Raw genomic sequence first — 10,684 nt, forward strand, 5'->3', positions numbered from 1 at the left:
CTGACTTGTTACTATGATACATTATCAGACTTTATCTGAGCAATAGTGTCACAGGTCCACTTGTTGTAAAATGTTTGTATGTGCTGGTATGCACACCATTATCAATATCACCAAGTAGCAAAATATCAAAGTCTAACTTTGTTGATACAGCAAACCTTGGCTTGGGTGGTTCCACCTCTAAAAGCCACATTGCACACAACACAACAATACACTTTTTTTTTACTAAATAAAATGTGAACAATTTACTGATTGTCTCAGAAAATGACATCCTTTTAAAATGCTTTTTCACACCTGTGTTGAAAATTATGTAGGCACAGTGGATTTGATTAGACAAATAAATGAAAATACTTGAAAAATATTTTCTTCACAACCTTTAGCTATTTTTTTTATGTAACATAGTGACATGGTTACACCCATCCCACAAGAAATAGCATGCCATTGCCAAACAGAAGGGGGTAATTTTCAGTGTTTTACTTTTTACATGTAAAAGTGTTAAGTAGAATTCTGCCCAGGGGACCAGTAATGACACAATTACTCCCAATAATGTGTTTTTTATAGTTGAAGGGAACCCTTACTGTTTAATTTCAATAAACTAAAACTGAAACTAATCAGAAAAGATTGTATGTTGTTTGTTTACTGGAAAAAATATTCTTACCTTGTGCCTGCATTTCAACACCACGCCGTAGGCACCTACAATATATAATTCATATATCAAATTGAATCAATATCGTCGATTTATTTTTATACGTTAGAATATCGCAACAACAATAAATTGGCTTTAAGATACATGAAAATTACACACTGACACAGTCTGTTTCCGTTCTGCAAATCATTCCTTCCATTGGTACTCATATTTGAGTCGTCGAATTTGACATAAACCGGTGACGACTGTGATCAATTTACAAAGAATTTAATCGAAAATAAAAGCCACATCTCATGACGTTATTTCATAATCGGTTCGGTAGGAGAGTGAGGGTTTTTTTTTACAAGTTTCTTTGATAAAAATGCACATCTAATTGTCATCTTCTACCGTTACGTTTTTCGGCAAATCTAATTTTAGAAAAAGAAGACAAATAAACCTTCATCAACAATATTGTTGAAGGTGTTATAAAGTTTGTTTACGGTCGTTATATTATTACGTACCTTCACCAACGATACCCAAAACTTCGTACTTATTCATCACATCTCATTCCTCGGGTTGTAATCTGGAATTTGTGTCGGTGACTTCCAGCTACTTGTCGGATACACAGTAAGCAACACTGGTATACAAACACAAACCATGTCAAAATCCTAGAGAGTACGCTTTGCCCCTAACCATACACGTCTCATTGTGACTGTCGTAATGATATACCGTGTATACTACGCTTTACCGTTTACGCACAGTAAAGTGAGTTAGCGGTCGTCTGAAACTGTTGTTGGCTTGTGTTGTAGCGTCTTTGTACAAATCTACGAAACTTCTTCGATGAACACAGAATCAAAAACAAGGGGACTTCCTCAGTTGATCACAACTTCATGACTGTCCATGAAGAAAGTAGCAAACTATCTGTTTCTATGAGTACACTAACTACGAGTAGGGTCCACGATAAAATTCTAGTCCTTGCCAACACTTATCCCAGCTTGCATTGCGTGTAAACATTTCTCGTGACGTAGCAACTCTTTGTGAACACACATTATGATTTCGTCATTGTTGCGTAAAACGTATGCCACAGTATGCATTAGTCATGATAAGACTGCCCCCTTTGGGTAAAATGTGTTAAATTTGGCCTTTATTATACATTCTATATTTTTGCAGAATAAAGGAAGCTAGTGCGTGTGGTAGAGGACCTTGTAAACCAAAGTTGACCTTTACCTGGTGTGATCTGATAAGACTGTTTACACTTCAATACTTCTAAAGCCGCCATTTACGAATATGTATACGCACAGGCATTTGTTTCCCGAGTTATGTCTCAGAATATTTATATCAGAATACAATGAAATGTCGATAATATCGTTAATATTGACGTAGTCAGCCAACTATATATGAAAGGGGTAAAATTACACTTGTTTCTGTGATCGCGCAGGTTCACTCACTGCGAAAGAAGACACTTTCGCAGTGAGTGGACATAATGCTAGTCGAGTCTAACCCTTCAGACATTGTACAGTCACAGTTACAATTAAAGCAAAATAAACAGATGGCAGTGTAAAATATATATCAAATAAAAAAAATAACATACTATGCTATTACTGGATATAACCTTTGATAAGTGAACGAAGTTTTAAGGAAGTTACGAAAGGAAGTCTTAGAGGGTTTTGATCTGATGTTGAGCGGTAAATTTTTCCAAAAATTGTACCTATTATAAGTTACTGAAAAATTACCCATGGACGTATTTACCTAATTTTTAAAGTGTCATTTCCACTATCCTTGAACCTATAGTAATCGTACCGCGTGAACTGTAGGAGTACTAATCTGCAAGATGATTTAATAAAAAGTTGAAGTTTATGCAATTTTAATAATTTCTGTGAATTTTCAAAATCAATTAATTCTACTGATGCATTCCGACTGAATTGTCACCCTCCACTGATGATATTCTCTGACAAGGTGCTGGCGGGTTCAATTCCCGACTACTAGCAGTAAAATACGTCCCGTGTAAAGAAGAGCGGCTACTGTTCTAAATGTGATCGTTTATGTACCCGTTGAGGGCGCTGTTCAGGAACAAACAAAATGCAAGAATGGAAAGAACAAGAGAACAACGGAATCCGCAATGGAATCAAGAAGTGGAACTTGATGTTTACTCGAAGATTTTATTTCCGAAAAATCTGTTGTAACTCATCATCGTGAAAACACATTAAACCATGGGGAAAGGACGCAAGGGAGGTAGGTACATTTGGTCTGAGTTTACATGTAAGTACACATGACTCGACTGTTTGGAGCGTTAGTTTGGTTCAATTGTTTTGCTCCGAGAAGATTTCGGTATGTAAACGTGACAATATATACTCGTAAGATGTAAGCTGACATGTATGTCGCTGCAATCCATCATATCATCGTGTCTCAGTGTTTACTAGATTTGTATTTTAGGGATATCACATTCTATTATATTATTGTACGCAAGTATACCTGCCTGAATTAGTGAAAATCCAGACACTGTTAAAAACAACAACCCAAACAAAATAGCAAACAAAACAAAAATAGCCTCTGCTATTGTCGCATGTCGTCGACCACATCAATATATCCAAAAACACTGCCACTATGGAACTCACTACCTCAAGAAGCTCGCTGTGCACCCAACGTACAAGCCTTCAAAACTGCACTGAATGCTAAGGCTCAAAAGAGTACTTTGTTTGTATTGCTCCACACGTGACCCAAGACTACATACGTGACAACCAGTAAGTCTACGATACAGATACAGATACATCCATGTAGGTCTAAAACATTTCTGCTAGCCATCAACTACACAATGCATGTCCCTAATACTGTTACAGTGTTAGTTATTTCATAAATAAAACTCTTATGATTTGACAAACCTGTATAAAGCGGTTATATGATCATTGACAGGTGTAATATTATAATTTCAGTTAGACTTTTTGTAAAAAAAAAAAATAGATAAAAGAAACTGTCTTAACTCTAAACGGCGATGCTTTTATTAATTTTTGCTGTTTTAGGTGGTGGGTTGGTGGGGGCTGTATTAGCTTTTGTACAGTTTTATCAATCGACGTTTATCTGTTGTTACAGGAAGCAAGAAATCCGCAAAGAATAAGGGCAACTCAGACAAGAAGAGAAGGAAAAGCGGAGAGCGGCGACCAGATGATTTCATTAAAACACACGTTGTACAAAGTATCAACTTTGTAGGTGCAGAGTTAAATCAAGATGAAACACTGCCCTCATTCTTTAGTATGAATTTTACAGATGAAGTTCCTGAGGTGAAAAACTGGACAGTAGACAATAATTCAGACGTCATTGACGTCACTTCCGGAAATGGTCCGAAGAGCATGCATGAATTGAGTGATTTATTCTTAAACGACGGTGTTTCTGAGAACGACAAAAGTTATGAAATACAGGAGCCAGTACAATTTAACTTTAATTTCGGTAGTCTCCCGAAAGATTCGAACATCGTGGCGGACGAACCATGGAGACCGGAGTTACAATATGAATCAATATGGGAAATTCCAGAGGATAAACTTTTTCGAGAGAAAGAAGAGCAAAATTATGATATAGAAACCGGAGACGGTGATCAAGAAACAGAAAGTGATCGGCATGTACGGTGGTGTGAGGAGAACATTGTTTTCGAATTCATGAAAGAAGATTCATTAAATACTAAAGATTCGTTTTCGTCGGATACCAACTCCAGTGTTGTTCCACCAGACATCTCTAAAGATTCGTTTTTGTCGGATACCAACTCCAGTGTTGTTTCGCCTGACATCTCTCCTGATACCCCTTCACCTGATATCACTTCTGATAACTGTTCACCTGATGTTAATTCTGTTTCTCCTGAGATTGATATGGCCTTCTCACTGGAGACGAACGCCAACATATCACTTTCACTTTCGCCGGAGTTGAGTGCCGATGGGTCCCTTACATCCGAGAGTAATACCGAGACAGACAACTATTGGGAATCGATATTTGAAGAATTACATGACCCAACATCATCGGTGATGTCATTACCTCCAATATCATGTACCCTGGGTGATGACGTCGTAAATTGTATCATTTTATCATCACGTGATCTGTTTCATCTATTTTATTCTGACTTAGTGTAAGTACCTTTGTCAATTTTCTACTGACGTTGTTGATGGCACAATAAGGGTTTCCTCGACTACTAGAACGTTTTACGTGTACTAAATTACGTCATCACATCGTTTAGTATGTGCAGTTAGTCTAGTTCCTGACGGCGGACCATATTCAGTACTACGTTATCTTTATACTATACCATGAAACGCAGTACGAATACGGTCCGGCAGGAACTAGACTAATGTACAGCATTCTATGCTTAAATACGTGTATCGGGTTTGAGTTCTGCCAACAGGAAGTGATGAATTAAAACAGAATGGTACATATACCTCAAGTTTTTAACATGTAGCTACAATTATAAGTTGCAAAATTATAAACCCCGTGACAGCTATACCTCAATGAAATGTAAGTTGAAAGTATCATGACGAAAGTTTTGTGTTTATAGTACTACGTGTATTGGGCACGGATATCTTACAGTGACAAATTGGTAGTTATTTTAAGTTAAATATATTTTTCTGCTTGAAAACTCAATGTGAAACAGCATATACCAAGTCTTTTGTTTGTAACCCAATACAAAGAAGCTAGAAAGTGTCTCAAAAGCTTGTTATTGTACGTACAATGACAAACTATTTACAAAAAAATTAAGTTCTTGCCATTTCAACGACATATATATTAATTTTGTTTTTGTAGGAAAAGACATGATACAAACGATGAAACATTAATGGAGAACTCGAATAGCAGTGTGATAAATGACATTGAAGATACTTCGAGAAGAAAACACTTGGACAATGACATCGACAATGCATGTAATCATAGATTTTTCATAGAAGACTCTGAAAATTCAAAGAACGAATTGCCCCCAAATGATGAGAATATACAGGGACATGCAGAGGCGGATTTTTTACCATTAAAATTATTAGAAGTTTTATGATATACATAGGCCCTTGTCTTCATTTGTGTGAGTGTGTAATGGATTTATGAGTCTGTGTGAATAGAACAGTTCTTAACTATCGCCCCATACAATTTGCTCCAAAATGAACCAAAACACCAGGTTTCTCGAGATATTGATGACATAGACAGAAATACGCGCGCGCGCACACACACGCACGCACACACACACACATATGGATAGCCCCCCCCCCTCACCCCCAATACACACACCAAAGCATTATCATCCACACGGGAGCTAATGATGTAACATACACGGAAAGACTCATCACAATATACATCTATACACCCAAGTGATCTTTGCATAATGAGTTTACAATTTAATCAAATAAATAAACCTACACTCGTACTCTTAAACCAATTGAACTGAAAGAGTTCCTGTAAAGTGTAATAGTTTGTGGTTATATATCAAAGCCTTACAGTGAAAGAATTCTTTTCAGAGGTTTTTTTTTTAAATAGCTAATAAATATAATAAAGTATATATTCCTAAGATTTTTTTTATTGTTTGGTTACACAGCAGATCGTCAGAAAGAACAATACATTTTCGTTTCACCTAAAATTTACAAGTAAATTGCTGATACAACCTAATAAACATCGACATATTAGAGTCTATTGCACGAACTAGGATTATTTTCGGCCTGCCTCTTAACATATCATCACTGTGACATCCAATATTGAATGCTTGTATATAGCGCCCTCTTTCTATACACTTAGTTGCTGTGACGTCCAATATTGAATGTTGGTATATAGCGCTGTCTTTCTATATGATAGGCATATTCAGGAAATTAAAAAAAAAAATCATTGATCGAATATATACAACATCCCTTGGTAATAACCACATTGCTCTTCGAAACCTGTTACAAAATAAGTGTTATTCATCCAAGACTGGACATTAACGACCACGGAATAATGAATCATGATCATTTAATTAGATAAAATAATGATCAAGGTGAATTTGTACACAATTACACACGAGTAGTTATTTTTTTTAAACATATGTCGATTTCACCCATATATATCTATATATATACATATATCTGTATAATATTTCTGATTTAAAAGGTCGAGAAATATGAATATGTAAATGTTAAAACATGTACACTGAATGTAACCACAGACACACAAAAATGATGAAAAAAAGATGAAAGGATTTCTACATCATAATAAATTCGGTAATTTGACATGTTTATCTCATAGTACGGTGACCGCGCAATTACAACGGTCGAGGTATGTTACGTGAAAATAGGACAACCAAAGATAAGAATTTGCCGTTTAATTTACTCGGACTTGGATCCCAGTACAAAATGCAGCTGCTTATAGTGACTCGGAGTGTATGGAATATTCGCACTGATGAGTCGATACACAATGTGTATACCAATTACCATAACTAAATTTGTGTTGACTTCTACTATAACTGTATGGCGCTAGCTTCCGTATTAGCTCTAGGCTTTAGACGATCTACCCTACAAGTGTCATAGGGCAGCATCCTGTCATATATAAAGGTGTGTAGTATTTCTGAGATTGCTGTTTTCTTTGTCTACAGGCTAAATATAACAACGTTTTGTCTTGAATATATTTCCCCTATCAATGGAACGCACCTCTCGTATAGAGCATTGATACATTTGTAGTAGCAGGATTCGTGTGATATTTTAATTAGGAAAGCAACAATCTAAGCAATAATACATGTCCCTGTGCACATGTTCATCTACGAAGACGAAGGCTACCATGGAACGGATGTGAATATCAGACCTAACAGTGGCTGCTTTCAGTATTTTCAACCAACCAATATGTCGTCAGAGTCCCTTTACCCTGTAAATATAAAAGGAGAATTCAATTCAGAAGACAATTCGCCATCTTGAACAGAGTATAAATCTATCGATGCAGAAGGAAAGTGATAACATGCGACCAAGTTGGATAAAAGAATGGTCAAATGCTAAATAGAAAGGGGGAGGGGCTCCAAAATGACAAATTTGGGGTGGGGGGGGGCTGTATCTACATTACACCGTGAGTATTTTCTAGTATTTTCATCCAATGTATGTGTTAGACTACAGCACTGACATTATAAATCGACAGACATGACTTGTTTGAAATTAAATACGACATGGTTTCGTGGATATCATTGGCTGTAAATTGGTCACGTGGCACCTCACCTTCATGTATACCTCTCCTCGTTCAAGGCAACTATATCCTCCAAGAACTTCCAACGCCTCCACAGTAGTTTTACTTATGTGTATTTTGAGAGCTGCAAAGAGACACAGACACTTCATTAATAATAACTGAACAAGTCAAACAAATCAACTACAAATGTCAGGAACATTAAAGAGTAAAACAAATGATAACACCTACTCGTCTATTTGGGATTCGCTATAAATCAATGTTACACCAAAATCGAGAAGGGTCTTAGAATTTCATTATTTACATATTTCTCCAATGTTCTACAATTTAGGATTGTGACTCATTAATCAAAAAACACAAAATTTATGAACGGATGTTCTACACTGATATTCACATACATTTGTAATTAGATTGCCAAGAAACATTTCTTAGAATTTCAAAGTAAAGACTGTCGATTCCACTGAAAACAACGCATTGATAACTCTATTACTTTAAATTCATAGAATTTTGAAGGTGAAATAAGAGTCATTAAAACTTGTGAAAATAAAAGCTGTTGGGGTATTTTAAAGTCGTTGGATTCCGATGACTATTGGGTTAGGTAACGTTCGTTTCTAACAACACTGAGATATTCATTGTTATGTAGGTTCCACTTAGCTTATTGCCATCGTTTGAAGGCCAGGGGTTACAATCCCAGGTCCTCGAATCACTGTTATCATATCAGTGGATTAAGGATTAAATGGGATTATTCTTTTGTTCTGGACCAACTTTTTCTAAACTCTGTCAGGCAGCGGATTTTCACACATACATTTTAATCCTAATCCACACTGGCCTTTAACACCCACAACAACAAATCTGTCAGTCTGCATACCTTTCATCTGACCATTATGGAAAAGTTGGAATATGATTACATGTAAATTAGGTACAAGTGTAGCTACCTTCTCCGTTGGATTCGTATCTGGATGCAGTGTTGACTGTATCACCGAACAAACAGTACCTTGGCATTGCAAGACCAACAACACCAGCTACACACGTACCTAGAAGGTAATGGTTTATAGTACATTATTTCGTGAAATGTGTACACAATTCAGTCATCGACTCTCTTTGTAGGGGGAGATTTCTTTCGTAAAACAATATATGTCGTGAACTCAATACATGCCTGTACATAGCCATGCATCTGTTTGATTGTTACCCAGGATTACTAGGTGTAAAATTGAGATTGAAAGAGAGTCGGTTCTACCCATTTATACATAAATGACAAAAAATTAAGATGAGATGGTGGCAGTGACTTTGGTGCAAGTGGTTAAAATATGTGTGGTGTTTGTGTATAGCTGGTGGTACACGTGGTGTTGGTGGTGATGGTGATGGTGATGGGTGGTGGTGTTGTTGATTATGGTGGTGGTGGTGGTGATAATGACGATAGTGATGATGGTGGTGATGCTGATGCTGATGGTGGTGGTGGTGGTGGTGGTGGTGGTGGTGGTGGTGGTGATGATGATGATGATGATGATGATGATGATGATGATGATGATGATGATGATGATGATGACGACGACGACGACGACGACGACGATCAAACCAATTCTCTCGATCACTCAATGGTAATTCTTTCAATTTTTAATGACCCAACCCCTTCAATAAAATGATGTCTCACCAGTATGGATTCCTATCCTTAGTTTTAGTTTTTCGTTTGGCATATGAGGAATAACAAATGTCTTAATAGATTTGAGTAAGTCTAATGCCATAGACGCAATTTCCCCTGCGTGTTTTCTACCATTTCGTTCGGGTAGTCCACTAACCACCATATAAGCATCACCAATTGTTTCAACCTAAAGGCAAGCAGACGAGACAGTTTCGGTTGAAAGTAAACTAAATCTTGTCAAATTAGAATTGTTCAATAACAATATCAAATGTATTATATTGTGCTAATATCATATGTCCACACGTTTTAAAGTATATGTCAAATAAGTAACCAGAATACAAGAAATTAAACAAATATTCCAAGATCCGAAAAATGTTGTAAAAATGTCCACAGTTTCTTGCCGTTTTCAATGAAACTATATACTGTTTTTACTGGTATCATCTTAATTTTCAACCCCACAATTTGAAAACAGTCGAGAACAATACATTTTTATGCCAACAGATTAAATGTAAAAAGTCGAGCACTACGACTGCATGATTTCTGTCGGTAAATATAAATATAAGTGTAATTACTTGATTATATTGAACGGTCTACCGTGTTTAATTATTTTGTCAAGATATCAAATTTAGCGATTACACTTGCTCTGCTTTGTAAATTATCTGGGTGAGTAATTAAAATATTTAAAAGACTTAAAATCTCAAAGTTAAAATTTTAAAGTTAAAACTGACAATATATACTGAATGCGTTACCTTGTAGACGTCATAGTTTTGTATGATACCGTCAAACAACGAGTACAAAGAGTTCAGCAATGTTACCACCTATTGTGCAATAGAAAGACATCACAAAACGGTTAAGTATCAGATCGGATATCGTCCTTGATTACAGTATGAATTGGACAGTAACTTACAATACTATTGAACGACAACCGAGAAAACCTGTAACCACCGTCTCCATTGCAAAACAGTTCTTACTGTATCAACCAGCTGTTTCAGTTTTATAGTAGTTTTGATGTGTTCGACTTGTTACACTAGTATTTCGGGAAAAGTACCCGTATGCTGATTACCCCTGCTAACAGCCCCTATTCAGTGTGTACGTATCTCGCAGTTTCCCTTTGCTGATACATAATGCCATATGTTGTGAAGCTTTTAGGCATGTAATCGTCCTGAGACCAACTACAATAAAATATGTACCGACTGACAGCGGCGTTAAAAAATCTGTGTCCAGAGAGCAATACACTGACATCATCAATTTATTAACTGCATCATTTTACTCGCAAC

At 36.4% G+C, this 10,684-nt stretch overlaps 2 protein-coding genes across 3 annotated transcripts in view; both read right to left on the reverse strand.

Moving 5' to 3' along the window:
- LOC144438686 (uncharacterized) overlaps positions 1-1,594 on the reverse strand; it is a 53,497-nt gene extending 51,903 nt beyond the window's left edge. For both annotated transcript variants that reach the window (XM_078127830.1, XM_078127829.1), the window contains exons 1-2: positions 1,144-1,594; positions 656-690 (exon numbers count right to left, since the gene is read on the reverse strand). In XM_078127830.1, the coding sequence (XP_077983956.1) occupies positions 656-690; positions 1,144-1,180 (72 nt within the window). In that variant the 5' untranslated portion in view covers positions 1,181-1,594. The remainder of the gene's footprint in view (positions 1-655; positions 691-1,143) is intronic.
- Positions 1,595-7,347: 5,753 nt separating this feature from the next.
- Positions 7,348-10,684, reverse strand: part of LOC144439268 (atrial natriuretic peptide receptor 1-like) — a 16,503-nt gene continuing 13,166 nt past the window's right edge. Inside the window, exons 17-21 of the mRNA XM_078128542.1 lie at positions 10,157-10,225; positions 9,420-9,594; positions 8,704-8,802; positions 7,804-7,895; positions 7,348-7,462 (exon numbers count right to left, since the gene is read on the reverse strand). Of these exons, the coding sequence (XP_077984668.1) occupies positions 7,403-7,462; positions 7,804-7,895; positions 8,704-8,802; positions 9,420-9,594; positions 10,157-10,225 (495 nt within the window). The 3' untranslated portion in view covers positions 7,348-7,402. The remainder of the gene's footprint in view (positions 7,463-7,803; positions 7,896-8,703; positions 8,803-9,419; positions 9,595-10,156; positions 10,226-10,684) is intronic.

Source organism: Glandiceps talaboti, chromosome 8 (genome assembly GCF_964340395.1).
Source record: "Glandiceps talaboti chromosome 8, keGlaTala1.1, whole genome shotgun sequence".
NCBI lineage: Eukaryota > Metazoa > Hemichordata > Enteropneusta > Spengelidae > Glandiceps > Glandiceps talaboti.